This window comes from Cheilinus undulatus, linkage group 1 (assembly GCF_018320785.1).
Source record: "Cheilinus undulatus linkage group 1, ASM1832078v1, whole genome shotgun sequence".
Lineage (NCBI taxonomy): Eukaryota > Metazoa > Chordata > Actinopteri > Labriformes > Labridae > Cheilinus > Cheilinus undulatus.
Genome location: NC_054865.1, coordinates 18,203,863 through 18,218,063, shown reverse-complemented (window position 1 = coordinate 18,218,063; position 14,201 = coordinate 18,203,863). Strand labels below are relative to the sequence as shown.

Below are 14,201 nucleotides of genomic sequence, written 5' to 3'. Positions count from 1 at the left end.
ACTGTGCGAGTGTGTGCAGTCATACGACCAAAATATCAAACATGCCAGAAATCCATCCAACCAGTTGGGAGCAGCTGGTCAAGGCGTGGTCGGCTGTGGTGATCCCTGTGCTTTGCACGACAAAAGACACACAGTCAGGCTGAAAGTCAGCAGGACTTCCAAGTTAGTCTTGTGATTCAAAATTTGTGTCTGAATGGGCTGGAAATCACACTGCGTGCCCCTGGCTTTAGTTTCCTAGCGCCTCTGTTATCTGTAGCATTACAGCTGTGTCATCAGACTGATGGTGGTGGCCTGTCGGAAGGAGGAATTATTTATTTAAGATTTATTGATGGGTTTTCAGGGAAAAGAGTCACAGGCTGGACTTGATCCCGTTGCATCTGCATACATAGGTTGTGACCCAACTGCTGGGCTATACCTCACAGACAGAATGACTTCAGTGCAAATGCAAAAGAAGGGGGTGTGTTGTTACACCTGCCACTACTTTACTCTTCAGAAGTGAATGGGGGGTGATTTGATTGGTTGGGGGTGGTAAAAATGAAGCCCACAGTTGAGTTTCAATTGCAACGTTTGTTTTAAGTTGGACTAGGGTCCACCAAAATTAAAAACAATCTGATGTAAATTGTATAAATAATAATTTCATCATTTTTGTGTTATAAGAAAGGGGAGATGGTTCAGTTTATTACCCATTTACACCAGCCATCCCTGTTTGTCCTTTGACATACCACAGGAGGAGTCCCAGAGAGGCAATTGTGCTTTTTACACCCAATATAAGCATCTTCAGCTGGATGAGTATCATGGCTGAATGTTCTTAGTGGTTGATTATTTGCTGCAGGAGTTCACTTCAGGCTGTTTATGCTGGAAAACAACGCCCCTGCCAGTCAGCCGATATTTCTGACATTTTCATTTAAAGGATTAAAGGTTTTCTCTGGTATTTAAAATTGTCAAAATATACCTGCACATTCCACAGCAGGGTAACAATCAGTGGTACATCAAGATAAATGAAGCTGGTAGCCTATAACAAAAATATGAAATAATAATAAGACAGTTGAACTCAAACTTGACAGGGTTAAATTAGTATCAGCGTGTAACCACAACAATTTACACTACTAAATGCTGAAAGAAACAACAGCTTCATATCAAGATTTAGCTGAGAGTATGCTTTAAAGTACAGTGTTTACAAAGTGTAGTCATTTCAACAATAGTCAAGAGTATGTATTATAGAGAAGTATAACAAATAAAAAATAACCCCAGCAAAAGTTACGAGAGCAAAAGCAAGGTGTGTGTCTCTTCAAGTTTGAGGCAGTGTGTTTGAAAGAAATACGTGAGTGCTGAGCAAAAGTCTCACTGATGATATAAAATTTTAATTAGTTTGTCCAAATACCTGAGAAAACCTTCTAAATTACAAAGTTAAAGATTTAGGGGATAGAAAGGGTCCCAAAGGCATTTTTCTGAAATAATGTTTTTCTTCTGGCTCACATTTAAAAATGTATCAACCCCCATGGACTTGGTTCATGAGTTTATTTTAAGTTTATTTCTAACTGTGGACTTTGAATGACTCACTGTTGTCCACATGGGGTAAAAACAAATCTGTGCTGTATTGTCAGGGATCAAGCCAAGTATAGTTGCAGTCTAATTAAAGGTCCACATAGAAACAAATAAATCCATCATGGGACCAATGAAACACAATAAAACACACCTTTTTTTTAACATGACCAGAGTAGCACAGAAGAATTATTTCTGGAAGATCATTTTTTAAAATCTCAATCAGAGAACTGTTTTTTTTTCTTAATCAGTGTGGTTATTTTGTGTTTTGTTTTTAATAGAAATATTCACATTTCAAGTCTTGAACATCCCTTAGCTGTACATATTTTACAACTCCTTGTGGTTAGGGGTGTGAGGCAGGAGCAAAGAGTGAAGACTGGGGTTTCACATGTAGAAAATAAGATAAAAGCAAAGCGGACTTTCTCCAGATAGCCAAAGGAGAAAGGGTGACCTAAATTTGTCTTCATGTTTTTCAGCTAGAGAGAGAATTTCCTTCTGTTGTAACATGGGGACTGTTTTTGTTTTACTCTTTATGAAGTTGTTTTGATATTGGTTATTTTGTGTCATTTATTTATCATTATGTGCCCTATTGAAAGAATTATGTTTTATCAAAACAGCTGAAATAGATTTGGCTTGACCTGATCACTGACTGTGTTTTGATGAGTCTTTGAATCATATCAGAGTACAATTTATGACTCTCAGATTAATTAATTCCTCGTGTTGTTATAAAATAGAAAATTGACCATAAAAACTCAAGTGACCCTTCTTTTATTATCGATCAAGATGGAAGATGTATAAGCCAGAAAACAAATACGCTACTCACATCACATTATGCTTTCTCTTCACGATGTCCCAAAGTAATATCATGTTCAACAAATGAACTCTCTGCTTACTTCCCACAGTGAGTGGTCATCTTCTCACAACAACTGTACTCACCTTAATCCTAACAAACTCTAAAGATCTTAGAGTTACAGAGTTCATATTGATTTGGATTAAAGCCTAAATTTACACTGACCCTTTAAGTTCTCCTCTCTGGTCATGAGGTATTGCTGCTCTGTTCACTGAGATCTTCATGTTGTTTTAATGGCATTTAGTAGCTTAAGCATTCAGACCCTGAATTTTATCACCAATGCAAAAGGTATTAGCAGGGATCATTTTAATGCTTTGTCAGTGCAAAAAGGGGCTTATGTGCAGTTAAGCCCATTGTGCAGGAGATACAAACACAGGGCTTTAACTTGAGCATTCTCTGCACTTATTTTGACTTCAGTAATGATGACATAAGGTGTTTTATAAGTTCAGAAATTTCTCAAACATCTCCTTGGGCCAAACTTTTTTATTCAATCATATTTTGTAACACGCTTTCATTTGCGTCACTATTTTAATCTGCTGATAAAGATACATACAGTTGAAACCAGAAGTTTACATACACTATATAAAAAGGCACATAAACTTTTTTTCTCACCGTCTAACATTAAATCAGATTAAGCTTTTCCTGTTTTTGATCAATAAGAATTACCAAAATTATTTCTATGTGCCAAATGCCAGAATAATGAGAAAAGGATTTTTTAAGACAATTTTTATTACTTTCTTCAAAGTCAGAAGTTTACATACACTAAGATTACTATGCCTTTAAACAATTTGGGAAAGCCCAGATGATGATGTCATGTCTTTGGAAGACTCTGATAGGTTTATTGACAACATTTGAGTTAATTAGAGGCACACCTGTGGATGTATTTTAAGGCACACCTGAAACACACTGCTTCTTTTTGTAACATCATGGGAAAATCAAAAGAAATCAGCCAAGATATCAGGAAGAGAATTGTGGACTTGCACAAGTCTGGTTCATCCTTGGGTGCAATTTCCAGATGCCTGAAGGTGCCACGTTCATCTGTTCAAACAATTATACGCAAGTATAAACACCATGGGAATGTCCAGCCATCATACCGCTCAGGAAGGAGATGGGTTCTGTGTCCCAGAGATGAATGTGCTTTGGTCCGAAAAGTGCATCTCAACCCAAGAACAAAAGCAAAAGACCTTGTGAAGATGCTGGCTGAAGCTGGTAAGAGTGTGTCATTATCACCAGTCAAACGAGTCCTGTACTGACATGGGCTGAAAGGCCACTCTCCCAGGAAGAAGCCATTACTCCAAAAGAAACATAAAAAAGCCAGATTACAGATTGCAAATGCACACAGGGACAAAGACCTTAATTTTTGGAGACATGTTCTGTGGTCTGACAAAACTAAAATTGAACTTTTTGGCCATAATGACCATCGTTACATTTGGAGAAAAAAGGGGGAAGCTTGCAAGCCTGAGAACACCATCCCAACTGTGAAACATGGGGGTGGCAGCATCATGTTATGGGATTGTTTTGCTGCAGGAGGGACTGGTGCACTTCACAAAATAGATGGCATCATGAGGAAAGAACATTACGTGGAAATACTGAAGCAACATCTCAAGACATCAGCCAGGAAGTTAAAGCTTGGGCACAAATGGGTTTTCCAAATGGACAATGACCCTAAGCATACTGCCAAACTGGTTACAAAGTGGCTTAAGGATAACAAAGTCAGTGTTTTGGAGTGGCCATCACAAAGCCCTGATCTCAATCCCATTGAAAATTTATGGGCAGAGCTGAAAAGGCATGTGCAAGCAAGGCGGCCTAAAAACTTGGCTCAGTTACACCAGTCCTGCCAGGAGGAATGGGCCAAAATTCCTGCAAATTATTGTGAGAAGCTTGTGGAAGCATATCCAAAACGTTTGACCCAAGTCATACAGTTTAAAGGCAATGCTACCAAATACTAATGAAATGTATGTAAACTTCTGACTCTCAAGAAAATAATAAAAAATTGTCTAAAAAATGATCTCTCTGATTATTCTGGCATTTAGCAAATAGAAATAATTTTGGTAATCCTAATTGACCAAAAACAGGAAAAGTTTAATCTGATTGAATGTTAGACGGTGAGAAAAAAAAGGTTATGTGCCTTTTTATACAGTGTATGTAAACTTCTGGTTTCAACTGTATTTAGAAGAAGAAGCCTTTCACTTTTTACACCCACAGTCAAGTCTATAATGATGTTTGTCAAGTCCATCATTTCTTGTTAACTCTGTCAGACGTTCGTAAACTCTGTCAGATATTTTTTAACTCTGTCAAAAGTTTGTAAACTCTGTCAGATATTTTTTAACTCTGTCAAAAGTTTGTAAACTCTGTCAGATATTTTTTAACTCTGTCAAAAGTTTGTAAACTCTGTCAGATATTTTTTAACTCTGTCAGATGCTTGTAAACTCTATAATATATATAATATATATAAATATATAATATAATGTATATGTATATATATAATATATATATGTATAATAAATGTATAATATATTTATATATTTATATAAATATATAATATATTCTAAACTATAAATTCATCTTGAATGAATAAAATGAAAATTGAATGCATTTCAGTGTGTAAAATGGAGTCGCCAAAAATGAAGATAGGATTGTGCAAAAAAGAAGTCATATTTTGGGGAAAAGAAAAAAAGTTACATTATAGATATGTTCCTTCACACAACTGCTCTTTGAGACCTTAACCTACAGAAATTTCCACTTCACGTTATTGTAATAAATCAAAAATACACAGAAAAGTTTGGAACAAAATATCCCTTTAAGGTTGTCAGAGGGATTTTTTTTTTCAAAGTATGACATAAAAGAGCCACAAGTGGTCACATAAGAGCCACATGTGGCTCAAGGGCAATATGCTGAGTGCCACTGTCCTATTGCATCCTGGCAGATTCTACTGCACCCACCTGTCTGTCATATCAGCCACAGACCTTAATCTGCATTTTTTTAACCTAATACGCAGCTTTTGCAGCTATTGCAGTTTTTGAAGCTTTTGCAGCTATGCAACTTTTGCAGCTATGCAACTTTTGCAGCATTTGCAACTTTTGCAGCATTTGCAGCTATGCAGCTTTTACAGCTTTTGCAGCTTTTACAGCTTACCTACTACCTTAGACAAATTGTAGTTTTTGCTCTTCCATATTTTTTTTATTTCAGCACGTTTGCCATGTTGTTATACACCATATGATGCACAGTGCAACAGGTTTTTGTGTCATATACGTGTAAAACAGAATTTAAAGAAAGCAGGGTGTCACACATCTAAACTATTCTCTATAGAACCATGCTGCTTCAGCGGCCTACTTCACTGGATACCTCTATAATGTTTATCAGAAATGTTCACTCAATGTTTTGATAATGCCTCACCGTACAGATAATTATTTCTTGACCTTGCCAATGTTTCAAGGACACACTGATATATTGGTTGAACACTGGTATCAGCTAATGTCAGCCCCGCTGACAAACATCAGCCTATTGGCAAATACTGTGGCAAGCACTGATGTCAGTAGCCGATGTTGTGTTGCATCAGTTTAATGCTGACAAGCAACTTTACCAGACTGCTGATTTGGAAAGGAGGATTTTTATTTGGCAGAAGAAAAAGTCTGATTTGTTGTCATGGTTGACCTGACAGACTGTGTCTTGCACCATCTTTGGAAAAGATCAGCAATATGAAGTTTGTAAAACATGTACCAGTGATATTTTAAGCAACAACTTAAAAATGACCCATCTAACAGCTCATCAGAATAAAGAACTACGTAGAAAAAAGGTGGGTGAGTGCTACATGGGGTCAAAGTATCCAACACTGTGTTGTCAGGATCAGATGCTCTTCAGGAAATGGAAAAAAATATCGTTTGCAAAAAGGGGAGCAATGACTTGCCTGTTTACTTATCAATAAATGTCGGAACTGAGATTCCGAGGCACTCTGATGTCAAAAATCCTTTATTAAGGAACTGGCTTGATTATGATTTTAAACATTCAGATTGGCTCTGATTTTCACTACTGGTTTATCTAAGCTTTTGTTTGCACTAAAATGCTGCATACACATGTTGTATGACTAACAGCCAAACACTGAGCCTGATGGTTGAACCTGGCATTGTGAAGACAGACCTTAAATACACACACACACACACACTGAAAGCGAGTAGGTGTGTATGTGTCTGTGTCTGTGCTTACACACATAAATTTGTCTCTGTTTGACAGGTGGGAGACAAGGCTAACACAACCACTGTCAGAGCAAACACAGACCTTGTGTCAGCATATATTTGTGGTGTGTTTGTGTATGTGTGCACCATACTATACCCTCATGAGAACCACATGTCTTCATGTATGTGCACATAAATGAGGAAAAACTGTCAAAGAAAGAATGAGCACAACTTTCTCAGAGAAACAGCGTGTCTGAGCAGCTACTGCAGGCTGCAGGTTTAAGAATTCAGGGTGAGAATTTGTGTTTGGTTTACACACAAACATGCACAAGCATACTGATGGATGCCGGATGCTTCTTACTCAAACATCAATGAAGTCAGAGTTTTAGTCTATGTTTTTCTGCCTCTAATTCAAGAAAAGGGAGAAAAACATTTAAAAGTTTCCCTATTTAATGCAGCAAACACATCCAGAAAATGTCAAACACGTCAAAATGAGAGAAACAAGATTGAAGGGGAGATAGCGCAAACTAATTTGCAGTCATTAACAGGAGCAAGTATTTTAATTTAACACACATCACTGGATTAATTGTTTGGAGAATTTTGAACAAGGACATGCACAAACAACACAATCAGTCTCACTTTATCATTAAACAAAAGCTTCTCTGTTTGGTTCTGTCTTTTGTTCCTCAGTTTCAACATGGAGCCAAGTTATGACTTCCTGCACATCTACGAAGGTGAAGACTCTAATGGGCCGTTACTAGCAAGTCTCCAAGGCAACCAGGCCCCAGAGCGGATAGAGAGCAGCAGCAACAGCCTCTTCCTCGCATTCAGATCTGACGCCTCACTGGGCATGTCTGGTTTCGCCATAGAATTCAGAGGTAATTAAACTCTAAAAACTTTGCCTTAATAATCTAATGTCCCCGTACATTTTCCTACAAGGTCACATAAAGGTAATGGATTCCCTCTAAGATAATGACCGAATGCATTAAAGCCCATCTGCAGACTATTGATTAGTCATTTGAGCGGGTCTTTGCATCGGGCCTCTCTCTCCTCATTGCATAAGCATTCAAGGGGGGATCAGGCAAATAATAGGAAGAGACATGTTAATAGCATTTGATTATGTAGTCCACTGGATTTAATAAGGTCTTCCAAGTTCTGACAGCTGAGAGGAGAAAATTGTTCTCCTCCAAAAGCAGAAATAAACAGTGGAATTTAGTTTGGTAAGAGCCTGGAGGACAGTTGAAATGGGCCACAGAGTCAAGCATTAAATTTAGTTCTTATACACATACTTTCAATAGTTGATTCTGATTGGACTATCAGCAAAGGTCTGCTTCCCCTGATAGATAACGACTGTTAAAAAGTACACTAGAAAAACACATGTTTGTCAGGGGATGCAGCTCTGATCATGGACTCCGAGGGACCGTATCAATATGTGGAAACAAGCAGGTCAATTTGACATCAGTCTGATTACTGCGGGGAAAAAAAAGATAAAAGGAGGAACAGCAGAGGAAGGAAATGAAGACACAAAACTCTACGCTATGATTCATGTGGAACTATTCACTTTGTCCCACTTCAGCATCAGTGGAAATGTTCAGTTTATGGTCAGTTAGCTAGCTTAGCACAGTTTGTACAGACTACAGAGTTAACCTTTTCTGTACACACAACTCTAATTGTTGAATCCAACAGACTCAATTTCAAGCTAGTCAGCAACGTTTCTGAATATTAATGCCAATGTGATATTTCATTTTTTTAAACTTGCAAAAATGTCTAAAATTCTGTTCTTCCTTTGTCAGGATGTGAAGACTAATGTGAATAAAAATGTTTGTTTGTTTGTTTTTTCAACTGCAGCATCAGGCTGCAACATTAGAAAACTGAAAAAAGTGAAGGGGGTCTGAATACTTTCTGAATACACTGCACATCATGCTTTTCATTCCTTGCCAAACTTGAACTGTTATCCATTTTTAAAAATGCAAACTACTTTTGGAGGAAGATAGGGATGTTAATGGATTATGGCTCTTGCAAAAAATATTTTTGTAAGTGTAGCTCCGGAGCAGGGTGAGGTTGAGTACCAGTTATATGTTTTACAGTAGTGCAACCCCAACAGTAAAAGTGGATTTGCTTGCCTTATGTATATGTAAAGGTTGTCAGAATTTTAAGTTATTCCATACTTTTCAATACCACCTTTTGAACACATGAATTATACACCTATAAAAATAAAACAGAGGGTATGAAACTGTCTATATTGCTTAAAAAATGTTGGCAGCACTTGACAGTGTGCAGCGCTTCATTTGCAATTTTTATTATTTCAGTATAAACAAGAAATATTTCAATATCTGGTGCCTAGGAATTATATTTTTGTTGGATTCAAATTTGAATAGCCATTGATATTGTTCTGGTTTTTGACAATCCTATGTATATAAGAAAACAAGTATTTAAGTCTTAGCAAATTCAGTAAAGGATAGATGTTATCACAAGCTTGTCTTCAATAGGGTTATATTGTAACTTCTGTTGAGAAGTGGAAGGATTAATCAGTCAATACAGGAGTGTTTCCAACCCTAAACCGGATTATAACTTAAGCTACTGACTCTATTATTTTCCCTGTTAGTGTACATTAGGAGTGTTTTCTTCAGATGAAAGGTCATACTGTTCTGTGTCAGCCTGTCACTTGTTTACTTCCACAGATCGTGACTCATCCTGGTTTTACAGACGTTGCTTGACTGGGGCTGATTTAACAGCAATGCAGAACTGATGATTAGTTGTTCGTCTGACGAGAGACTAGATCTGCTCTGTCAAGTTTTTGAAACTCTTTTTCCCTGCTGTTGTTTCTCTCACTCCATTTATCTCTAATTAAAAAAAGATTATCTCCTTCTCTGTTGTCTGTCACCTCACGCTACCTCACACCTCTGTACTTTTGTCATTAATTCTCTTCCTTTCATCTACCATCTCTCTAATTAAAACACAGCCTTAATCATCTTGCTTTTTCTCCTCCATCTAGCCATCCACCTCTCTCTCTCTCTCCCTCTCTCTGTCTCTCTCTCTCTCTCTCGCTCTAGTCTGTCAGTTTCTCTCTGTCAAGCCCAATGTCTCATTGTTATTTGGTGATCACAGGAACACAAACAGGATGGCCGGTTGCCAAGTCAAAAAGATCCAAGACAGTTTTTCACCGCGATTGACTCTGCATCTTCAATGGCCCTGTTGTTTTTTTCTTCCTGTATTTATTTATTTATGTATTTTTTTGCATGTGTGTGTTACTTTTTGGTGTTACTTACAATGTTACTTTCATTGTAGCCTAATACCTTTTTCCTTTTTCTTACCTGTAAGGTAGCAGAAGAAATTCAATATGGCCTATAACTAGCTTCAGTGTGATCTAAATACCACCAAAACAGATCTACCATAGAATTTGATTGTACTTTTTCTGTTTTTTAGATTGGCCACTGTTTTTTTTATGACCTGCTATACATGCAAATTATCCCTGTTCACTTGATATTTTTAAAAGATTAGAGAGACTTAAGAGATACATATACAGCTGTGGTACCCTAGCTTTAGAAATAAACTGCTTTTCAGATAAATCAATATAGAAATGGTGTTTAAGAAATTTTTTTTTCCTGTTCCAAAAATCTTGATCTGTGTCCATTTCCACTAACCCTAACACTTTTATTCTCAGAAAAACCCAGAGAGGCCTGTTTTGACCCTGGTAACATCATGAACGCCAGTCGGACAGGTTATGACTACAAACTGGGATCCCAGGTCTCCTTCAACTGTCACCATGGCTACACAATTGTAGGCGGGGATACCATCACCTGTGTCATGGGGAATGATGGGAAGCCAGTCTGGGACAGTGCTCTGCCATCATGCAAAGGTAGGAGACACACATCAATCACAGCATCTTTATTTACAAGTCCACCATAATGAGATTAATATATAGCTCATGTAAGATATCTGCTTTAAACAAAAATACATTTTTATCACTTGATGAGGGGACAAACACAGAAAATGTGGTAATGTGACATACATGAATTTTTTCTTTCCATTGAAAGTGAAGCCAAAATACCCTTGTGGCAGATTATGCTGGTGACATAATTTGGATTTAGAGGGCATCTGGCTATTGGGAGCAGCTGGGTTTATGCAATACTTCTCTGCTGACCACAACACTTTTCAACCCTCTGAGCCACCGTTGTCATATACAACAAGAGACACAACTTACAAAAATAACTTTGGAACCATAAATCATAAAACCATAAATTGTAACCATTTACTTGTTTTTCTGCCCACATTTTGCCATTCATATGGCACTATCTCTGTAGCCCTAACAGAAAATTTTCAAGTGACCCTGGAACTTGGATGACTATCTGGGGTCATTAAAGAACTCTGACATTGAATGCCTTTTTATTCAATTTTTTAGATCATTTTTGACAGTTTCTGCTACTAGCAGCTAATGCTATCCACCATATTGTCTATTTTGTATCCCACAATGCATTGTGACTGGGCTGTGACAACCAAAGGCAGGTTTTTCTGTCACCACGCCATTCTTTGTCAAACTGCGCTGGTTGTTGCACTTAGATCATGACCAAGACAGCCTAAATAGCTCATAATGGAGGGAAAGAGAGAAAGAAAGCCTGTGATGTGGCCCGCTGTGTCACTGCGGACAGAAGGGTCTTTGAATAATGGCTAAAATACAGCTAACCCAATAAAGATAAGGCCTTTTTTGTAAATATGTGAATATTTTTAAGCTTTTTGTTGTCACAGAATGATCTTTTTTCACATTTTGGTCTCCAGAAGATGATAGGACAAGTTTGTGGAAATTAATGTCTTTCAGTTTTGTTTGTTCTTTGGCTTTATAGTCCCATCATTTTTCCAAAATTCAAGTGATGTTACTGTAGCAAAAAAAAGGATATTTAGAGCTCAGCTGTGCACTACAGGGTTCATGTTTTACAAGCTCTTTAAGATGGTAAGTCCAGGTGAGACAAATTGCCAAAAATGGATAAGGGCTCAGAGGGTTAACTTACCAAAACAAATAACAAGGATACCTCAGGTCAGGATAGTCAAAAACAGAGCAGATTCTTGTGTAAGTTGGGACTCGTAGTTATGGAAAGTTGCATGACGGTAGAACAGGCTTTGTCAAAAGAGCTGTTAATCTGGCATAGCATCTGGTCTTACTTGCATTAAATTATTAAGTAAGACCAGATGTATTCAGAAAAGTGAACATTTGGGCATAAGTGTCATCAGGAGAATTACTACTAGGATTCCAGTTTTGACATGTATTTAAACTGTTAAAGTTTAAAGTTTGTCCCATCTGTTTCCATGGAGGAGATGGGCTTTATGACTGATACTACAGCCAGACAGCAGGGGGAGCCCTTTTGGCTTCAGTTCCAGGTGGCTGTTGTACCGTCTATCTTATAATACTGTCCATGCTCACACCCAGTACTGGAGATTACCATGGCTTCTTTGAAGGAAGCAAAACACTGCAAGAGAATGAAATTTACTGCAAAATCTGAAGAGTAAGATTATATTCTTCACGTCATCGTGTGCGTGTGAGTGGGTTTTCTTTTTTTTTGTGAGTGCACATCAGAGACTGAGTCCGTCAGCGAATAGAAAGCTGAACTGTCTAATTGATTGACAGCTCAGAGAGCCAAGGAAGTGACACCTGCCAAACTGCCATTCAAAGTGTATCTGTGATTTTGGATGTGTGTGTGTGTGGATGTGTGTGTGATCTCTAAAGTGACACAGACCTGGCCTGATGCCACATGGGTATAAAATTCAAATAAGCTACGAAGCAAGGTGGCAAGACATGGTAGGAATTTTGATACAAGCCCAAAAGCGGCGCAGACACTCAGAGAGATGGTACAACACACTTGTGTGTACCTTTTAACACTTTCACAAAGGCTCTGTTTAATAATGTCTGAGACACAGAGAGGAGAGGAGAGAATAAAGATGAGATAATTGCACTCAGGTAGCCTTAACAATGAATAGTAGACAGCAGGGAAAAAATGCTCATCAACCTTATTTCAAGGTAATACAACAATTTCAGTGAAACGTGTCTTTGTTTGGTATGGTTTTCAACATGACATTGTGATAATCCATTGTTTATCACCACAAAACAAAAAGAGTTTATTTCAAAGAAACTAAGGACGTGTTCTTTATGATATGTTTTGTGAGCTACATCTGTGAGGATTGTTTGTATTATAGACAAACTAAGTGTAAGCTAACATCTTAGATGTATTACCACATTGATCTGGCACACCATCGGTGGAACTTTCTGTTTTATTTTAGTACTGTTTCCATCCAAGTAGATAGGAAGTCATTCAGAGAAGAAATAAAGATGTCCGCTGGTCTTTCAATCATAAAGAGCAAGTCTAAAAATCCCCATGGATGAACTAAAAGAGTCCTTCCTGTATTTAGAAGCATAAATAAACCCTTGCTGTGATAACATGAAACATTTGTCTTCATTAGCAAATAATAGTGGCTGTAATTGATTCGTTTTATATTCTGAAGCTTACTCCTACAGTAATATATTTATGAATCAAAGCCAAGTATTGATGTTGTAGTCACATCTGATGGCTATTAATGGAAGACTACATAATGGTGCTCTATCAAATAAATGATCTTAAATTCTGAAAGGCCTTGAACTTCATCTGGCTGTTGATTCATGTTTTGTATTGTAATCAGTGTTGACATAACTCTCTTTTAAGGCGTGTTTTCCTTTAGCTTTGTCTGTTATAATACAACAGAATATGTAACACAACACAACATACAAGAGTTTATGCTTTCATATACCGTTATAGTACACTTTAAAGCTCCTCTGAGTAGTTTTTAGTTTAAAAAGAACTTGCCAGTTTAATATTTTACATCCATGTATTTCCTTGTTGTACCTTAGATATTTCTGAAAGAGTAACTGTAACACATGGTGTACCCTATCCCAAAGTTACTAGTCATTAAAGACCCTGTAAAGTGAAATCCAAAGTTTTTGTCTTAACACACCTATGTTGGAATACGGTTGCTGTAAACATGTGAAAACACTGACATATGTGTGACTGTATTTTGGACTGAGACTGAAAGTTTTTCCCCTCTTTCCTGGCTTGTTTTGATTTGGGTGGGGCCGATATGTGGGCTCATGATATCACAAGCCGAGTAGTGAATGATCCTGCCCCTCTAACACTACAATATAACATCACAAGTTACAACCATTGTTGCCTAAGCTAAATTAAAGTCCCTATAAAGTCTTAAAAAATGTTTTTTTTTTTTGTTGTTGTTGTGTTTGACAGGCTGCTGTGTTATGAACCACCATACCAAATAAAGGCCATGAAAAACTGCTCTAAGTTTATCAAATTAAGCTTCAAAATTATGAAAAAGGAAGGAAGTAAAATCCTCTCTGGGATGGTGTGAGTGTGTCAGTTGAATGAGCTGAAGCCACACCCACTCAGGAGGAATACGATCTTCTCAAACTTGAGAAAAAATGCCTCTGATCACAGTGCAGCTGCCAGACTCAGTGTCAGAACAGAGAGGCAGAAGTTGGGGATCAAATTTACTGTTTTCTGGCAGAAATCTCTCTGTTATGTTGCTTTAATGACCTTTAGGCAACCATTGCTAACAGATTTGGCTGTTATCTTTCAGTGAAGGCAGTGGCATCAGCTAACAAC

The 14,201-nt window shown here is 37.5% G+C and overlaps 1 protein-coding gene across 1 annotated transcript in view; it reads left to right on the top strand.

Annotated features, from left to right (window-relative positions):
- LOC121512451 (CUB and sushi domain-containing protein 1-like) overlaps positions 1 to 14,201 on the top strand; it is an 821,118-nt gene that overhangs the window by 642,549 nt on the left and 164,368 nt on the right. Inside the window, exons 31-32 of the mRNA XM_041791732.1 lie at positions 7,255 to 7,442; positions 10,229 to 10,423. Coding sequence (XP_041647666.1) covers positions 7,255 to 7,442; positions 10,229 to 10,423 — 383 coding nt within the window. The remainder of the gene's footprint in view (positions 1 to 7,254; positions 7,443 to 10,228; positions 10,424 to 14,201) is intronic.